The 21,346-nt window shown below is 36.3% G+C and overlaps 1 protein-coding gene across 1 annotated transcript in view; it reads left to right on the forward strand.

The window, feature by feature from the left end:
• Positions 1-4,518: 4,518 nt before the first annotated feature.
• COL5A2 (collagen type V alpha 2 chain) overlaps positions 4,519-21,346 on the forward strand; it is a 145,277-nt gene continuing 128,449 nt past the window's right edge. The window contains exon 1 of the mRNA XM_012464104.2: positions 4,519-4,618. Within this exon, the coding sequence (XP_012319527.2) occupies positions 4,522-4,618 (97 nt within the window). The 5' untranslated portion in view covers positions 4,519-4,521. The remainder of the gene's footprint in view (positions 4,619-21,346) is intronic.

Below are 21,346 nucleotides of genomic sequence, written 5' to 3' on the forward strand. Positions count from 1 at the left end.
AGAGGAAAGCAGAAGATTGGAACCAAGAAATAGGCATGCATCATTATTATTATTATTTTAAACTCATGTTATTATATTTTGTAGGTAACTGGGAGTCAGCTTTCTTAGAAAGAGGAGTAATTGAATGAAAGAATGCATGACAAAATCAAGAGGACTTGGTGAGCAATAGGATGCAGGTTTAGGGAAAATGAAGAGTATCCGCCCACAATAGTTTCATTTTAGGTTCTGAGTTTTACGCCTCGGCAGTGGGAGATGTTTAATGGAGACACTTGGAAATATAGGTCTGAAGCTCAGGAGGGAAGCCTTGACTTGGAGTCATTAGCATGTAAATAGAAATAAAGTCAAGGAATCTAATTTAATAGTAAATATACCCCAAGTCAATGGATAAGAAGAGAAAAAAGCTGATAGTACAAGAGTGGAGAGCATAGATGACTTTCTGAGATGAATTAGTAGAGGAAGTTTGACTAGCAAAGCAGCAGGCATAAAAGGATATGTGAGACCAGGGAAGCCATGAATGGAAAGTGTTTCAGCATTAAGGAAGTAATCAGAATATCAGTTGTTAGGAGGAGAAAAGAGAAAGACCTTTGGGTTTATTAACAAAGGGGTGTTGATGTCTCTGGCAGTGTAATCTATAGTAGAGTCCTAGAAATGAGATTCTGATACAGGGATGGAGGATGACTGAAAGAAGGAGTGGAAGGGAAAAAGAGACCACAGAAGATGTGGGGTTAAGGGAAATCTCCCCTTCTTTTTTTGTGTTAAAGATCGGCTATTGGTGAGGAGCAGCTTTACAGGCTGTAGGAAAGGTGCTCGTAGAGGAAGAAAGGTGAAAGGTAGAGAAGAGAGGAGACGCTGACAGAGTCACATCTTCAAGGAAATGTGAAGGAATGGGATGAGGAGTGCAGAGGGAGAGATCAACCCTGAAAGGGCACTGAGACACCTTTTCTTGTAAGCCAGAGCATATAAATATATGTGGCATGCATTAAGCTCAGCAGAAGTTCAGAGAAAGGGAAGATTATAAAATGAGATTAGGCAAGCAAGTAAGGCATTATTATCACTTTTCTTGGTGGAAGAAATATAAGAATCTTTGAATTTTATTATTTGTTTTTCTGTTATTCTTCCTGAATGTTTAGCAAGGTGGTTTGTAAGTACTGATTTTCTTATATATTATAGAAAGAAGTAGCGGAAGGTGATTTTTGGTGCTTACTCAGCCCATTAATTAAGTGGAAGTAGCCTCCTCCTGGGGACAGTGTGGTGGTAATAGAAGTTTGAGTGTCAGGGAGATCTAAAAAGAGCTTAAAAATGGATGAGAACATTCACTTTGGAGTCAAACATCACTGAAGTAGAATTCTAGATTTACTGCTTAGTAGGTGAGCAAACTTGAGCAAGTAAATGTCTTTGAACCATAATCACCTACATATAATTGGAAAAAAATAATAAATATCTTTCAGGATTGCTGTGAGAATTAGAAAATATTCACTTACTAGCACATATTATTATGAAACATATACTGTTGGGATAGGCTTCACTGTAATTGGGACAGATTTCTGAGTGCCCCACTGCTGCAGTGAGGTCTATAATCAGTTCTTTTTTTTTTTTTTTTTTGAGATGGAGTCTTGCTCTGTTGCCCAGGCTGGAGTGCACTGGCATGATCTCAGCTCACTGCAACCTCTGCCTCTCAGGTTCAAGCAATACTCCAGCTTCAACCTCCGAGTAGCTGGGATTACAGGCGTGCACCACGATGCCCAGCTAATTTTTGTATTTTTAGTAGAGACGAGGTTTCACCATATTGGCCAGGCTGATCTCCAACTCCTGGCCTCAAGTGATCCACTTGTCTCGGCCTCCCAAAGTGCTGGGATCCACGGTGTGTGATCCACCGTGCCTGGCCTATAATCAGTTCTTTAAGGGCAAAGAAATGGTGTTGTCTTCGATTCTGAATCCAACCACATATATTAAACAGACATTCCTGGTCAACACTTGTGTATATTTTAGTCTTTTCCAAATTGTAATGTGGGACCCTAAAAGCAGACATAGAGAAAAAGCCCAAGTTGCAAAACATTTTGCTATTTATGACTTGACAGCAATAAGATTTTAAGAGTTCACAAGGACAATATGGAAGATTTATTTATCTTAGCTCTTTTGACAAATATTTGCTATGCCCCTGTCATACCATGTGCTTTCAGTATGGTGGGAAGAGGAGACTGAAACTGGTGGCAACTGTGAGAGATTGCATTGTAGTTTTAATCTTTCTTATATAAGCCATGTTTATAGTTATTAAAACAACTTTATTAACAAACAGATGATAACTTTTAATGACAGATACTAAACTACTGATCTGAGCAGCCACTGAGTGTTTTCTACACTGACTGCTTTCAAGTCCTGCAATCTTATCCAATCATTGTTGTATCTCCAGCATAGGTTCCGAGAGTTGTAGATTCTCCATAAATGTCTGTTGTTTTGCAGTTTAGTAAAAATGCTGCACAGAGTGCCTGAAAATTGTGCCAGCCCTTCGATATCAGGGTGGTATTGGTCTAAAATTGCATCATGGTAGACTAGAACTGGCAAGCTCAGAAAAAGGTTAATTCCTTCCTCCCACATTTATTTATTTTCCTGTTATCTTTGAATATTTAGTCAGGTGGTTTTCAAGTCCTAGTCTCTCTCAGGCATTCTAGAAAGAATTAACTGAAAGGTGGTTTTTGGTCCTCACTTAGCCAATTCATTAAGTGTAAGGGCATCACTGAGAACAGTGTGGTGGTGACAGAAGTCACTGAAATGTGCTATGTCTAAATGAAAATATAAACTGAGGGGTACAGGGTTAAAAAGCTGGAAACAACTGGGAAAGTTGACCTCCACTGGAATATTTATCCAGTCTAGTTCCAAAGCTAAAATGCAAACGTTCTTAGATTTCTTCTATTAAGAAAACAAGTAATAATGTCTTACTTGCCTAATCTTATTTTATAATTTCTCCTTTCTCTGAACTTCTGCTGGGCTAATGCATCCCTCACATATTTATTTATATACTCTGGCTTATGTATCTTTATTTCCTGTAAATTTAGTTTTTCAACACCTACATATGTTCCTTGAATGTGATGAGTATGTCTTTTATTTCTTTTGTGTCATCCTTTCTGTCCAGTGCTTAGCACAGTGCAAGGCACCTGTTGCCGAATAATTATAAACAATTGACTCACTTGTATTGTACAGAACATCAATTCTGATTCTAGGGAGACTCGAGGTGGCAAATACATTAGATTATATAGAGCCCTCTGAGGTTACTAAGATGTTTGCAAGTGTGAGGGTGGCACAAAAGTTCATGGATATTGTCTTTAAAAGGTATGTGCAACTGAGTCTATTATATTCCCTGCAAAACTGGCTTAGAGTGAATAATATCACCATCTAATTTTATGTAGTTCTTTGCAATTTGGAACTTTGTTAATAATACATTACTCATTTCAGTGTCACTAAACCACCCTGTACACTGGTCACGGTAAAGCCCTTTTCTCAAATGAGAAAATTGGAGTGCCCAGAGATAAAGGACTATGGGCACTCAACAAAATTGTTGAGTGGCAGAACCACTCAAGAAAGGCAGAAACAAGCCTTTTTTCATCCCAAGGTGGAGTACTTGCCATTCCTCTGCACTGCTTAGTAGACTGTTTTTCAACATGGTAAAACTTTCCAGGACAAGAGGAATCTGCAGATGTGGCCCCTTAATAAGGGATGTGGAGACGTTAGGAAAGGACCTGCCTTCTTAATTCGAATTACAATGTATCACAAATTCATTTTTACAAAATGGTTTTCTCACCTGGATTTTACCTGGGCAACATTCTAATAATTCCCTTTCAGAGTATGGGAAAATAAATCGAATCTGAGAAGGGGATAAGAATACTCCCTATTCAGTTAAAAGAAAGGGTTAAAATGTGATTCTTTAAGGATTTAAGGTGGAGAAGAGAGTCTTGAAATACCTACATATTAAAACAACAACAACAACACCACTAGGTTAAAAGGCTGGATTTCCTCCGGAATGTCTTTTTCAGCTTATAGGGGAAAAGTTAAAGGGTGTGTGTCTGGGGGAAAGGTTAGGGAGGGGAAAATAGGACCCTTTTGTTTTAACAGACTTTCTTAAAAATAAAAGAAATGAGAAACAAATGTTTGTTTCTGTTATTAAGCCCCATCTATGCTTAAAAGTTAAATGAAATAGGGAAAGTTCAGGCACAGAGACGCGTGTTCTGATTTGGTTGTTTACCATCAATCAGACCGTTGCTTGGCAGACACTGGATGGTTATGAGCCTGAACAAGCTGAAAAGGGGCAGGAAAAGAAGTGGAGGCAGCATTCTTCCTATTTAAAGCTGCATCGCTTGAAAAAAGTTTTCGCAGACTGTGCTGGAGCTGGTGCTGAAAAACGGGGTTTGCAGAGGCTGCCCTGGGGCTGGTGCTGAAAGAAGAGCCCACAGCTGACTTCATGGTGCTACAATAACCTCAGAATCTACTTTTCACTCTCAGGAGAACCCACATGTCTAATATTTAGACATGATGGCAAACTGGGCGGAAGCAAGACCTCTCCTCATTCTTACTGTTTTATTAGGGCAATTTGTCTCAATAAAAGCCCAGGAAGAAGGCGAGGATGGTGAGTTTGCCATTTGCTTTGCTTGTAGTGTTTATTGCACGGTTTGGGAAATAGATGGAATGTTAAGCCTCAGGAAGAGCGTGAAGAGGAGGTTCTGGTTTGAAGTTTGAGAAGGGGGCTGACGGATTTGCACCTGGAAAACGACTTGAAAGACAATTGGGATGTTTGTAAACCCGGAGCTTCTAGATTTGCCGTTGGAGAGAGTACACTACTAAATGTTTCTGGAAAAGCCTACCATAAGTCCTTTTGCCTGAGTGTGAGAGTGGGAAGTTTAAAAGAAGAAACGAGTGAATGCTTAAAACGGAGCATTAAAGGCATTTTAGTTAGAAGAGCTCTGTTCTGTGGGCTGGAGTTTTCAGAGCAAGGAAAAGTCGCGGCAGAAGCTGGGTAGGGTGGAGTCTTTTTGTACTGAACTTCAGCTGCTTCATAAAATTCTTTGTTTAGAAAAACCTCTGCAGCAACTCTGATAGCTTTGATTTTTCTTTGTCTTTGGCTCCTCATTCTTTCCTCTTTAACAATTTACACTTCTTTACCATTTTCATTTGTGAAAATGTGATCACTTTTGCTTACTGGGAGGCAGTCTCATTTGTTTCTCCATGACAGAGGCTGATAGAAGCCAGATTTCTTAAACGGTGGTATTTTCCCACCCTACTGGCTTGATTAACAGGACAGTGGTGGTTCCCGGCTGGATGGCGGAAGGCAGGAAATCAGCATGCCTTATATGTATCTTATTTGGCATGGAATATTTGCATGGACATTACCCTCTAGATACAAGCTTTTTTTTTTTTTAAAGATAAATCTTGCCTGGTGACCAAGTGTTTTTTCCTGTGCAATTTGCCTATGTTACAGTTGGGTTATATGGTATGGTTAAGCAAAAATGCATAGCTGTTATAGAATATAAGAAAATATTTAAATTGATTCCTCTATTAAGTCTTTACTCTTGAGGGTTGCACTTTCAAATACAGACATGTACTCTTTTAGAATAAGCCATTATAGATTTTCATCAACTCAACTATTTAACATCAAACTCAAGCTTTTAAAACTTTGGACATTCACTTACCTTTTGTACATACATGTGTATAAACTATGCATATATTTTTAGGACAAGTATCTGCTTCTGTGTTTTTGCTTCTAAAATGTTTATAAAATTAATCTAGAGATCAGAAGTTCTAAAAAGTTTAAAAAGTGAAAATACGAATCTGGAGATGAATATCCAATAATCTGTCAGGAGTCCCATAGAGGGGGCACTTTCTAAGACTTGGAACTTTTTATGTTACATTTTATGTTTTTAAAATATTAGGTAATTTATAAAAGGTAAAAAGTTTTGAGTTTCTTTATAATGGCATGAAAAGCATGTGTTGTTTTGAAGGGTGGCAAAAATAATTGAATAGAAAGTAGAAGTCAGCAAACAGGAGAAAAAAAACAGAAAAATTACAAAAGAAATTGAAAATTTGACTCTAAAAAGAACAACTTACTCCCCTCCCCCACCAAAGCAACCAACTTTAATTTTAAACTTTTAATACCACTTTCTTTGTTAATTTATGTTAAAATAAATAAAGTACTTTAATAAAATATGGAAATAATTGAATATGTGAATAAATGAAAGGAATGTTTCACAGGGTATATGAAATAGGCCATATTATAAAAGACATTCCCAAATAGTTGTAATTACTCTGTAGATGTTTCTGAAAAATGAGCAGAATTTAATTTTTCTTGATAGTAATTGACATAAATGTAAGGAATGTGATGCTTGGTGCAAAAAAGTCCCCAACTCCAATCCAACCCCAGTGCCCACATCCCGCAGTATAACCAAACAGCACAGAAAATGGAATTCCAAACATCAGATTTTACAGAATGTGTAATTGCTTGCATATGTATTGTAAAAAATTCCAGTATTTTATTTCTCAACTTTAGAGAATATACGTGATAAAAATTCAACAGCAAAAGAAAGTCGTTATGGCCCTAATTCAAGATAGTAGAGAAAAGAATTCCAGAATATAGTATATTCAGAGCTACTTAACTTGTGTTGTACTTACTTACCATGCATGTCTTGTTTAAGTTGGTATTGTATGGATACTTGGCAATACTTTCTTTTTCCTGTTTAGACATGTCACAAGCTTAATAGAAGTGTCAGAATTTAGAAACTCCATTTGATTTTGAGTTTGGGGAAGTGTAAGCTTAAACAGATGCTTTAAATGAAAAAAATATCTAAGGCACACATGAAAAGCAAGTACACTTTTTTCAAATTTTGGCTGTAACAGTCCCATAATGTGATATTTACATTTTGTACAAATATGTCTCCTTGGAAATGTGGAGATCTGTTTTTGCATGTAAGAGCGTATTAATAAGTTTTTTTATTTGTTCTTTCCTTTTATGACTTCAGGGTATATTTCCCTTTACTTGACTGTAGTTCTTTACCAGAAATCTAAAATATAATCAGAGTCTGCCTGCCTGATAGAAATACATATGAATGAGAAGATAAAAGTAAATAAATAAAGTTTTAGGCATTTTAAGCCCAAATCAGTTCCATTCTCACTAAGTTTTAAGAACTGATTTGAATTTTTAAATTCATAAGAAACCGAAAGGAGAAAGTTTAGGAGTTGGGCTGACTTTAGTTAAAACTAAAGTAACAAAACTAAAGTATCAAAATTAGGGAGTAAAATGACAAAATTAGCTTTTAAAGGGTTTGTGTGGGTGTATGTGTGTGTGTGAAAAATCAGGGAGTTAAAATGACAAAATTAGCTTTTAAAGAATTTGTGTGTGTGTGTGTATGTATGTGTGTGTGTGGTGAGAGTTTGTGTGCATGGGGGTGGTAGTGTTTGAAAGATTCCATATTTGTGTTAAGGAAAATACTAGAGCATTTACAGTATATTTTATATTCCTAAGTTAATGCCTAGCATCTAGTGAGCTATAGACATTCTTGTTATTAGAAGCTATATACTTAATTTTAGAAAATAAACTTTGTTATGAATCATTGTATTCATCATGGGATAAGCAATGTAGAAAGGAAGGTGCAGAAATGTATCATTTTGTTTCCAAATACTGTAAACTTCACTTCCATGCTTTCAGAGGCCAGGCAGATAACATAAACAAGTGAAGCAAGCCAGTGTTTGTACATCAACAGGGGATGATGGGGCCTGTGGAGAACTGAAGGTGCATGCCCACTTTAAGACATTCAAAAGTAACATTTTCAGAAGGTATTGCATATGCCAAATAAAATATATCTGAGTATATATTTGGCTTATGGGCCATGAATTTACAGCCATCATGTTGCAATCCTACATCGATATCCTGGACCCAAGCTAACTTTTGCATTCTGGGAGATGAGGGGCTCACAGTCTTATATGTCATGGTCTCTTGCATTTTTATGATATGTCTGCCGTTTATCACATTATTACAATACAAATATGAGGAAGCAGATAGTTAACACTCAGCAGTACTTGGATGACATCATTTTAAAGGAAGTACAGAATATGAATGCATAGCATAAGATATATGTTCACTCATAAATTGTTTTAAACTCATTACTATTGAAATACATACTATGAATCATGTAGGACATGCAGACTTTTACAGCGGGTACATGTAGCAGAATGCAGTAGTTTAAACAAACAAAAAAGGTTTTCTGGCTGGGCACAGTGGCTCATGCTTATAATCCTGGCACTTTGGGAGGCCGAGGTGAGCGGATCATCTGAAGTCAGGAGTTTGTGACCAGCCTGGACAACGTGGTGAAACTCTGTCTCTACCCCAGATACAAAAATTAAGTTGGCGTGGTGTTGTGTGCCTACAGTCCCAGCTACTCAGGAGACTGAGGCACAAGAAATCGCTTGAACCTGGGAGGCAGGGGTTGCAGTGAGCTGAGATCATGCCACTGCACTCCAGCCTGGGTGACAGAGCAAGACTGTATCCCAAAAAAAAAAAAGAAAAGATTTTCTTTTTTAAATATAAAGAAATGCTTATAAGTAGGTAGTGAAAGGCTGGCATATTGGCCCCACAAAGTCATTAAGGACTGAAGCTTTTTCTACCTCTCCTGGCTCCCATATCTCTAGGTTATGGTTTTTTATTTTTATGGTCCTAAATGGCTGCTGAAGCTCCAGCCATTGCATGTACTTTCTAGGCATGTGGATAGAGGATGGGAAACTAAGACCGTGAGCCATTCCCCACCCTGCTCCCTTTTATGAAGACTTTAAAGTCTTCAAAACATTTAAACTTACCGTTGGCCAGAATTTAGTCATATGGTCATACAAAGCTTCAAAAGGGGCCAGGAAATGCAGCCTTTACTTGAGTGGCGCTGGCAACATACTCTACTGAATTGAGTTCTACTATGAAAGATATAAGGAAGCAGCACTATTAGAGTCCTATGGTCCCTACCTCAGTGAGCAAAAAGTCAGCTGCTTTTAGTGGCCTAGATCTTATGGTTTCAATGGACAAAATATAGTTGTGTGACTAGATCCACCTTGGTTATGGTTCATTTCTGAGTAGACTGTGAAGCCAAGACTGAATGGCACTTAAATATTAGGCTGCATTTTCTTTGCTTCCTAATCTAATTGTCTTTAGATAAATTTTGACACGTAACTTTTATTCAAACTAAACTGAAGCTGAGTTTGAAGAGTCTATCTCTTTCCACGTATGTACATTGGTAGATTCATAGATTTAGTGAATTCTTAATATTGACTAACACAATGTATACTTGGACCATGACTCTGTGCGGTAGATAGTAAGCAAGCCACAGATCAGTGTTGATAAAAATGGTATAAAAAATCACCTAAGATCTTCTGATTAATATAGATTCTAGCCCTCTAGCTCCCCCCACCCCCGCCTACTTTCCTAATATCTAGGAGGTTTGGATGGAGTCTGGGCATCTGTATGTTTTTAAGAGCTCTCCAGGTGACTCTGATTTACACTGGCGAACCACCGTATTAAATCTTTGACTGACACTCTGAATCTTAATGTGGACTTGTTGGCTTATGTGTTCCAAGGCTACACATTAAGACTTTGGTAATAACTTGCTATTTTAGTTATTCATTTTACTTATAAGGCTACTTAATTGAAGTCTGTAGATAAACCATTGCAAATTCACCATCACTTGGTGATGGTGAAATAACTTAAGGCCCAATCCCCCTCATGGTGGGTTAGACTAATCATTCTACTATGCAAAAGACACATGCTATTCAAATGTGTTTCCAGGTGAATGTATCTTTTTCATTTTCATCGTTTCCTCTCTCTTTCTGCTCCTCACATTTTTAGCACTATCACTACAGGCCTGAAATGTATTGTGTTCATCATTCCAGACAAGTACTTAATGCAGGATGTGAGGCAAAAGCAGAAAGAGGAAGCTTTGTTTTAAGAAGCTGGAAATTAGAAGATTGGAATCATGTTAATCTATGGCCACAGCATGTAATTTTAAAAAATCATACAGTTTTTCCAGGTTGAAGAATGATTCATACATCATCACCTGGCCTTACACCTGGCATTCTTAAAATGTATGAACAAAGGTCAGCTGATTTTTAATCTGATTTTCTTCTCTGAGATGGCAACATTGTAAAGCTTAGATTTACACATAAGAGATATCATAAAGGAAAGGGGAAAAGACTGGAAGTGTTAATTATTAATTGGATCTATTGTATAAATTTGGGGAAGTTGCATAAGTTTATATAAGACAAATCTTAAAGTTATGTAAAGATATTCCTTGATTTAATATTTTTTATTTATTTCCACGAAGCTAGAGTTTTCACTAAAAAGGTAACATGAGACATTATCAACTTACTGATAAATATGAATTGAAGTCTTTGAACTTTTCTTATAACTAAAAGTCACAGCTTGAATAGGCTTTTGGAGTCTGAATAAAATTATCAGGAAGATACTGATAATTTAGTTTTCCTTTTAAATGTATTTCAATATAAATTTCAGATATATTTATCTAAATTTTATGTAAGATAGACTGTCATATTCAATATTTAAAAGACTATTTACCCTTGGCATTGGCATGGGAAATCTGTCCTATGGAAAATTTTGCCTTAAAGGTGTGATCATATTGGCAACCTTAAGGTTTTTATTTTATCAATATTTAAAAAACTAAACCCTTCAAATAAATCAAGTTGATTTCATCTTACACTAAAATATTCACTAAGAAACAATGTATAAGGGAAATTACAATAAAGCAAGATTTTTCCTATCTAAATCTTGCCTTCTACAGAGACAATAGAGGCCAGGTGTGGTGGCTCCGCCTGTAATCTCAGCACTTTGAGAGGCTGAAGTGGGCGGATTACCTAAGGTCAGGAGTTTGATACCAGCTGGCCATCATGGCGAAACTCCACCTCTACTGAAAATACCAAAAAAAAATGATCTGCACCTGTAATCCCACCTATTCGGGAGGCTGAGGCAGGAGAATTGCTTGAACCTGGGAGATGGAGGCTCCGGTGAGCTGAGATCATGCCACTGCACTCCAGCCTGGGCAACAAAGTGAGGCGCTGTCTCAAAAAAAAAAAAGGAAGAAGATAGAAATGTTAACTAAATTAATAAATTAATATTAATGAATTAATCAAACTTTGTTACTATAGCCTTCTAGTGTTATATTCAAAGTCAAAAATGTTGACATGTTTTTTTTTTTTTAAGTTTAGGACTAGGAAGGAGGAAAGACAGTCTTAGTTTTGTATCCTTTTTTTCGCTTTTTTTTTGGGGTGTCCAATCAGAATTGTGAATTCAGGTTTAAGATGACAGCAAACTATACTTTTGGTGGAAACGCTACTTTCAACATAAGCATCATAGCCTTGTTGTAGTCTATGTAGTATAACAAGTATAGTAAGGTGTGGTCCAGCCATCATGTGAGAGAACATCTGGATTCTGGTCCTTGTTTTGTTTAGCAGTTTTGCTACCTGCCGAGGGTCCTTTACCCTCACTGGGAATTTGTGTCCTCATCTGAAATTTTGAGGAAATAGTATAAACCTTTGTGATCTGATGAGATTCTTAGGAGGATCATTTAAGAAATTTTCCTAAAAGTAATTTTAGAGTACTTAAATGAGATGCTGAAAGTGACATTACAATCTATTTCAGTGACCACAGATGTAAACCCTAGTGGTGTATTTTTTGCTTTCACCAAATCTTTGAATTGTTTTGAAGCACCTCCTGGATTTGTTCTTTTGTGTTTTATTTGTTCTCCATCTCTTTGGGGAACTTGTTCCATCAGTCGTGCTCTCCTTTGTATAACTTCAGCCACTTCCTTTCTATCTGCTCGCTCTTTTTAGCCTGTAGACAAGTTCAGCTCTCCCACAGCCTGTGTCTAGCTCCCAGCCAGTCTTTATTCTTAGCTCAGCTGCTTTAAAGGGAGCAGTGCAGTTTTCTGTCTCTGCCTTCTATGCCCTCACTTGGCCTCTCCATTCCACTTAGGCTGCTCTGGCATGGTGAGGATTAAAATGTGTGGTGTTCCAAGGGGCCCTTTTCATCTTATCTTATCAGACCTTTCCTATTTGTTGGAGACCATTGATCACTCCAGCTTTCTTAAAGTGCTATCCCTGAAGGTTCTCCCTCCACCTCCCCGACCTTTCCCTCTCAGCTTCATTCAAGGGCTCCTTCTTTTTTCCTTTAGCATTTTGCTCTTCTTACAGGATTTAGTTCATTGATTCTCTCTGTATATTCTCTTCCTAGGCCATCTAGAAATAAGGATTTTGTTTAACAGCTGAATGCTGATAATTATAAAATCTCTTCAACCCTGATCTTTCACATGAATTTCAGATAAATACATATTTTCAACTATCCCTGGGGCAGCCTAGAACCACTGCAAGTTCAGTGTATCCAAAACCCAATTTATTGGCTTCTCTTCAAGACTTGGTCATTTTTCTTATGTAGTCCTCCTTATGCCGGTTAATGGCAACATGTTGCTACCCAGTCATTCAGTCAGCACGATTCCAGTCATTCACTAATATCTACCATTTTATCTGCTAAATATTTCTCAAGTATACCTCTTCTCCATCTCTACTACAAATGCCTCGGTTTAGGCTCTCATCGTCTATCCCTGGGTTACTGCAATAGCATCTAATTCATCTCCTTGCCTTCTGTGTGTCTGCTTTCCAACCACACATATACTGATGCCCTCTATTACTAATGTGTTATAAAATGAATATCTAATTATGTCTTTACCTTCCTTAACAACTTTCATTGGCTCCCATAACTTATAGAAAGAATAGGGTTCAAGCTTCTTAATGTGACATATAAGACCCTACTGATCTAGCCCATTTATGAGTTTTAGTCACATCAGCTGTCATTCTCAGACTCGAAATAAGGCATTGCTTGAGGCTCCCACCCACAACACAGACAGACACACACAAACTCTTTCTCTCACTCTCTCTCTATCCGTTTTATTCTTTACTGTCCAGATTCCACTCAGAACTGACATTCTCTCATTAGTTGAGCTAAGTGATCCTCTTTGGCCATCTCTCAATAGTCAGTACACCTTTGCCATGCAGGAACCATACCATACTGAGAATGCTTTCTTCCCATGAATCCATTTTAATATTCCAACAAGATTAGTCTTTCTAAGTCCTATTTTTATAATGTCACTTTCCAGTTTAACAGTTTGTTCTGAGCTGCTATTGACTATTGCATCACACTTAACACATTACATTGACCTTACTTCTGTGTGACTTTCTTTTTAACCTAAGAATGCCAAGAGTATCCAGCTGCCTTGCAAGACTGCTCATATTCTCCACTCTATCTAAATAGCTACCATGATTTCTATTATTGTTCTTAACACTATTGATTGCTGCACACCATGCAGCATCCTTTCTCAGTTCAGATCTAACTTTTTACTGTTCCCACATCTAACTTTTGTGATTTAAGTACTTCCATGCTTCTCTTTTTATCTTCCCTCTGCCTATTGACCTTTTCCTCCAAGTCCTATTTCAAATCTTATATCCTCTAAGAAACCAGGAGATTCTTATCTGCAATAAATATCACCTTTCCTTTCAAGGGATCGTCCTTGTGTTGCAAATGTGTTGGTGTTAACCAGGAATAAGTTTCCTGGGAGATAGGGACCATGTCATGAATTCATTTTATGTTTTAGATCCACCCATGCATATATGCCAATTGAATTCTATTTGTGAAAATCTAGAAAAATCTTTCTCACCATTCATTCAGTCAAATATGAGTGATCTGAATTCAAATTTAGGTTTTGCAAGTTGTATTTTCCTATTCTTGGGAATTTTACCTGATTTCTCTGTGTCACAGTGTCATCTATCAAATTGGAATGATACTTCAAATAATTATGATGAATACTATCATATATATACATACATATATATGCTACCATGTAGGTGTTTATATATATATATAAACATTTAAATATATATATAAACAATATATATATTATTATTAGATTACTATTTAATAATAACAGGCCAAGCACAGTGGCTCATGCCTGTAATCCCAGCACTTTGGAAGGCCAAGGTGGGTGGATCACCTGAGGTCGAGAGTTTGAGAACAGCCTGACCAACATGGTGAAAACCATTCTCTACTAAAAATACAAAATTAGCCAGGCATGGTGGCGCATGCCTCTAATCCAAGCTCCTGGCTACTTGGGAAGCTGAGGCAGGAGAATCACTTGAACCCGGGAGGTGGAGGTTGCACCATTGCACTCCAGCCTGGGCAACAAGAGTGAAACTCCATCTTACTATTATTAAATATATAAAATTTAATAATAATAGAGATAATAAATGCTTATTGGGTGATTATGAGAATCAAGATGTTAGATGTTACAAAGAAACAACTTTTGCTCTCAGAGAGATTAAACCTAGCATAAAACTTTTAAAATGTAATTTTTGTATATTTTTCTGCTATGATCATTTTGATAATATATCAGTGATTTTATCTATGCATTAATAAGCTTTTAAACCCCATTTTAAATTGTTACTCTTCAGATAAAAAGACTGTATTGTGTTTTCTGTTTTTGTAGATTTACTACTACAAAAAACAAAAGAAAGAGTAAACAAAAGGCACTTCCAATTGGAGAGTTTCTAATGGCCCTGTGATTTGAAGCATCACTGCCTCTCTCCTGCTTCACAGCCCCACATGCATTTAAATCTTTATGCTGGTTCTCAGTTGTGAGCAAGCCAAGCACGATCCACTCCGTGCCCCAGTGCCACCTCATGCCTGTCTACCAGCCCTGTCTGCTTCAGAGTTTACTTTGTGAAACTATGATAGCCATAAAGTCTCTATTAAAGGCTGAAAACCTGTTTTCCACTCTGCATTGCTCTGGGTTGCATTTGGAATGAGAGGCATTGCTTCACTACACAGGGATTTACAAGGCAGCTCCAGGACTATTTGGATACAGTAGTAAGGGTGACCATCTTTTCCCAGATTCTGTAGCAAGTCTCTTCACTTTCCAAAAGCTGTTAATTTACCTCACTCCCTTCACTCCCAGGAGACTTTTATGAAATTGACTCCAGAAAGCAGAAACTGATGAGGGATATTGGCACATTTTTCATGCTCACACTTTCCTTACTTTGCTGTACTTTTTATTTCTTTGTAGTTTTTCAAATTCATAATAAAAAAAATGACAGGTTTAACTTGGAAGGAGAGATGCAGGTGGAATTTTACCAGATAATTTGTAGCTATGAAGTTCTTTAATTACATTTTTGATATTCAATGGTTGTTCTATAGTCATCAGCTTTAGATTTTTTATTATTCAATTCTGAAAATATGGATGGTTCCCATAGCAAATACAATTTATTTATAGAGATTTAATATTTTCATTTAGCTTTCATAGCAGTAATAGGTTTATTTGTTCTTGAAACAGAAGAACCTTACCAGATTCATTTATGCTAGTTTGGAAGTATTTTAAAGCCTTTTTTTCTCATTCTTTCATTCTCAGATTTTTATATTAAATAAATTGAAAGTTACAGTTTAATTAAGGGCACTATGTTTCTCACATTGTGATGAATTTTTAGCTAGAATTTTTTTGTGGAATGGATTGGTGGACAGTGAGGTTAACTGACTACCATGGAAGGATCAGCTACAAAGTTCCTAGTTTTCTGATCTTGGGCTACAAACATAAAACTTCTGAGGTTTCAGCAAAAAGGGTTATATTTGCTTTGAGAGGACAGAGGGCACTGACAATTCCATGGCAAGTGAGAGATTCTGATGTAAGAATTTAAAAAAAAAGTCTGTACTGGGAAAAAGGAGACTTGCAGCTGATGAATAAAGAGTAACTGCAAATTCTGTCAGGGAGTTGGTGTTCAAACCTTTAAGGTGCTACAGTGCTGTGCCCAGCTAGGTGTTTGTAAAAAAAAAGAAAAATCTCTTCTTTCTTCATTCCTTCCCTATTTTTCCTTAAGTTTTGATATCTGTTGATTAGATTAGGCAAGTTTTTTATTGGTGACTTTTGTTGTTCTCTCTTAAGCATAGTATAACTGAACTGAATTTTGCTTAGAAACAACTCATAGGTTTGTAAACCAGTGGAGTTCCCATTGGCCCAGAAATATTTCATTATATAGCACTTAGAATCATTTTTGTTTGTTTGTTTTAAAAAATGGAGTAGGGGAGTGTATTCCTTTATGTAAACAATGAGAACAAATGGAAATAGAATTAGTTCTATAGAGGTAAATCAATGAATAGACTCCAAGTTTCTCTGTGAGTGTTTGTGTTTGGGAATAGGGCGGATGACAAAATAAAATAGAATTGGTAAGTTTTAGTATATTCAGAATATACATACATCTTGTAAACTTGCCGAGTGTCCCTGTCACCTGAGCTACCTTGTACCTCTTCACTATCCTTGGGTGCAACATTTGCTAAAGTCCTAGGAGTAAAGCAGGCCCAGTTCTAAGAAAATAATTTTGAATAGGTGGCTTGTTTTTAGTTTTTAAGGGAAATATGCTTTCCTTTTCATTTCTGTTTGAAGAAAAGGCATTTTTTTAGGATTTGGAGGCCATCTTTGTCTTTCCAGTGTTTTACTAAGCTCCATCTGGATGTCTCTTTCCCAGATTTTCTTTCAAATTTAAGACTTTTCCTTCCAGCCTGACCTTTTATCACAATTTACCTGTTTGGTGTTCTTTTTTTTTTCTAGCCCACAGGGAACTAATATAGTCCAGATGCTCTATAGTTACCATCCTAGGACACAGATTCAATGATATTACACCTTTGTAATGCAAGCTTGTTATGTGGTAATTTGCCTTTTAAGATGCTTTTCCTCAATATTTTCTGGCCATGAAAATCATAGAGGCTCTGGGTAAAAATCACAGTAAACCAGATGGACTCTGTGGCTGACACTATAGGAGAATAAAATTCAGGTGTCATAGACACCCTGCTTCCCCACGGAGGGTTCCACAATCAAAATGTTAAAATCACTTTAAGTATTTTCTATTAGAAACTGAAAGTTGCCTGGTTATAATCAAAATGCAAATTTGTCCACTATATTCCTACTGTTTCTGAAGAGGGCTTTTAAGTTTCTTCAGGATAGAGGCCTAAAATTGCCTCATGATACATGCTCAAAGTGACCTAACATGGCCAGCTGAATTTCTGGAAGAAGCCCTCTAAGATGACAGTTTCACTGGAATGATTTCAGAATGAGTACCTCTTTGCCTGCAATGTTCCTTTCCTGTCTTAAGTCATTTTTTTAAAAAAATTCAATCTTTTTTCTCTTCAAAAGCATATTTCAAGTCACACCTGGGTAGAACTTTATGCCTCTATGGAGTCTGCAGGATGTGGAAGACAGGAGAGAGGGTATGGAAAGCAGTAAGAGCCTGGGAAGAAGGGCTCTCTGAGAGTATACAAGTGATACCGATGGACAGGTGGCTCAGATAGCCTCATTGAAATGCACTAAAATGTAAGGCTCCATGCTAATTTAGTATGACCATACCTAAATGATGTATTGTGGGATTTATTTAGTGAATTTTTAAAAATTTGGGAAAGTAGATGATATCTCTCAACATCTGTTCTTTGACTCTTCTATTTTTTACCCTATTTTTTAAACATAGTCATTTTAGAATAAACAAATAGATAAGTAAATAAACTGTGTCACAATACTATATTTGTTTGGCTAAAAACACATATTCTGTCAACTAGACCTACCTACAAGCAATAGGACTAGGACACTGACTCAGTAGTGAGTTTTTGTTTTTAATTTTTATTTTGAGAGCTTCCCAAGAGTTCCTATTACCATTTTTCCACATAAAGCTTTTTACAGTTAGCACTTCTTTCCATTTATTTTCAATACACAGTTAACAAAAGAAGGGTCTTTGGATTCTTATCTTTGGGTCCAGACTTTGCCGTTTGCTAACCTTGCAACCTTGCAAGTTCGTGATCTTTAAGATTCAGGTTCCTCTCCTCATCTGCATGCTGAGGAGTTAAATTAAAATGCGTGGCCTTAACGGGCACTGAACAAATGTGGATGTTATTAGTACTTTTAGAATGGATTCCTTGATTGGCTCATTACAGATTGTTTCCTTCAATACCTAAAACAATTTTTATCAGATTATTCCCAGTTACTAGGTTTGATAGGAGGAAGGATAAGGGAGCAGTGAATCCTAGGCATGTGGGGCAAAATTGTGGAGGGAGTGGAAGAAGAAGAAGTATAACTGGGAGATTTGAAATGACAATAGTAAAGTTTCATTTACTATTTATATTTATAGTTATTTTTATTTGTCTCATGTTTTTCCCTTTGGCCAGGTTTGTGCTCAGCTCTTGATTATTTACAAAGCAATTCAGGAAAAGCAAAGCAGCGAAAACCCCCAAAATTATCCTTTGGTATTAAAATGCATTTTGCACATTTTGTGGTACATATACTAATTTAATTTAATTCTTTTTTTCTAATATAAAGGTTTTGGCAATTGCTTGTACATTGGCTCAGGTAGAGTTGTTTGAGAAAAGTGGAAATATGCTCAATATGTAAAACATCTGTTTACTTTAATGACATTTTACTGATGTCAAGACAGACTTATTTGAGCCCTGGGGCAGTGTTTTTGTGAGGGATGGCATGCACCTTGCCTGAGCAGTCAATGAAGAGAAAGCAGCTGTTTGAGCTTGCCCAACTTCTGCTAACTCAACGTGGATAGAGTCCAGATAGCAACTGGCCCTGTGTCAGAGGACTGCAATAAAGCTCTGACTCTTTCCTTTTAAATTCTTTATAAACATAATGTGTTGGGGTCTTAATTTTCTTATTTACAAAACAGAGGTAATACTTAACATTTTTCTACCTTACTGGTTCAAAAGAAAGAGTTCATAATATCTGTGGAAATTCTTAGCTGTAAAACCCTATTATATAAGCATATATTATATAAAGGTGTTATTATTTAGTATACTTTTACTGTGATGAACAGTCAGCTAAATGCAAAATAAAATTCTTATTTGAAGTAAACAATAGTAATAATAATCCAAAGGAATATAAGACTCTTCATAGAAATAAAAGAAGGCAAAGTTGTATTTTTTCAAAATCTTATTTAAATCTTTTGTTTAGCAAAATAAAATAGACTTCTTATATAACTATCTAGAACATCTCCCAAAGCCCCAGAATAGGAATTAAATAGGAAAAAAATAAGAATAGAGGCTTTGACTTCACGAAAAACAGAACAGATAGAAAAACAAAATGTGATTTTTCTGCTCTAACTGGACTGTAGTCTCCCTACAAGCAAAAGTGTAGCTTCCTGGCAGAAACCTTGATCACTGTTATTATTACTTTTTCTTTATTCATCTCACATCAGGAAGCTTGTCTCAGATTCAATGTTAAACGCTAAGTTCTGTTTGTAGTATGGTATCCCTTTTCCCTGGGTCAGAAGGTGACGTGAAGCTGGAAGTTTAAACTGGTGACAAATATCCACAGGCATCTGAGCCAAATGTTTAGAAAAAGTTCCTATCATCCCTCAGGCCTGTCTACATTCTGGTATTTTAAGACTCTACTTGTGTAGAGAGAAACATGCAGTTAAAGATATGAGGGCCTTAACTAAATAGACTGTTACTTTCATGAATGAATTGTTGAAATAATTTGAAAGAAAAGCTTTTAAATTAAAACTGGACCAGGACACAGGAAATCTGCATCATAATTGCAGCTCTGTATGGGCTAACTTGGTGATTTTGTGGAAGTGACTTAAATTCTCTGAACCTCAGTTACTTCTGTTGGAAAACCTATGATACATTACCCAGGGCCACTGTCTGCTTTGAAAGCCTATGACTATAGAATATTTACATAAAGGTACTTAACTTAAGTCATATTTGTGCTGTAATACAGTGGAAAGTCTCATGTACACATTTTTGTAGATGCAAGCATCACAAATAATCTGAGTGGTAATATGTTTCTGTACTTGTAAATCTGCATTTGAAGTTTTGATCAATTCAAGTTTGTAGTTATTTCCCTAAATATGGTTTATTTAAGGAGCACAGCTCCCAATTTATAACTTGTGAATTGATCTGCTTTTCACTGAGTGACTCTACAACAGAGTTTCTAGACACTGATATAAAAGAAGATGATTGTAAAAAAATTCAAAGTAATCTGATATCAAATTTTTCATATTAACTGAATTTTCCAATTAGAGAGAAATATGTAAATGTATCATGTGTTGTGTTACACTGTTTAACCACAGACTCAGTGTTCTCTAAATGTGTTTTGGTGAGATGGGATGTCAGAGTTTAGCAGGATGCCTTCTTGCCCTTACAGCTGGTGCATTCACCTTTGTAGTACTTATTTTTTTCAACAACCTTTGAACATACTAAATTGCTATTTCATCCAGAATACAAATAATAATGAAGAAAAGAAGGAGAAAAATGGGAGAGGTGGAGAAGGAGCAGAAAAATGGGGCAAGAGAGAAGGTGAATTATTATTATTAAATGGTTGTGGGCTTTAACCTGAGGAGTAGATCATATTTGTTCTTAATTTTTTTATTTTTTGTATCTTCTTGACTTCTTATTTTTCTTTGCAATTGTGTTGGGACATATATAGATATATAAGTGTTTACCATGAATATTTAGAAGATTTGATTTATGCCCTTGATATTCCTTGACCACAGAAATTTTTTTGAATATGCTGCTTGTCCTCCTTTATCTTCTGGGAAAATGAGACTCCATTTTTGTGTTTGTTCTCCCATTTCCCACCTTTGCTAGTAATGACTGAGTCCTGCAAACATTTATCTTCTCAAGTCCTGCTAGAATTCCTTTCTCAGGGATTCTGGGCAGAAAATAAGCTTCGTTTTTACATTCTTACAAGTAATATGTGTGTTGAATTCAAGTGCATGAAACATTCAGATTAAAAATCTGATAGTATTTTAGAAAACCAGTCTACACACAAATGCTCACATCCATGTTTACATCAGGGATTCCAGTGGGAGGAAACTATTAGGTTCTAGCTTAATGTACTCTTCAATAAGTGACATATACTTTGGTCATCTTAAAGCACTTGCCAATAATTTACTAATTTGGGGAATTTAAAACCCATTCTATATTCAGAAATCATTACGAAAGTGTTACCAGTAACATTAGAATTTGCTTTAGATGACTCCGACAAATCTAACATTTTATTAAACAAAATGATGCTCTGGTCTCAAATGATGAAGATTTCAACTTGCTTTTCTCTACAGAGAAGTATATCCCCCACCATGCAAGTTATGAGGCATATACCTTTATTTATTCATTAATTTGGTAAGCATTCTATTTATCAGGCTCTTTACTGATTGCTACAGAAACAAATATTTAATCCTTATTCCCAAGAAGTTAATCATCTAAGGGGAATGAAACAAGGATAATACTTTGAGG

This window comes from Aotus nancymaae, unplaced genomic scaffold (assembly GCF_030222135.1).
Source record: "Aotus nancymaae isolate 86718 unplaced genomic scaffold, 86718_ANA_hifiasm-v0.15.2.pri h1tg000008l, whole genome shotgun sequence".
NCBI classification, from domain to species: domain Eukaryota; kingdom Metazoa; phylum Chordata; class Mammalia; order Primates; family Aotidae; genus Aotus; species Aotus nancymaae.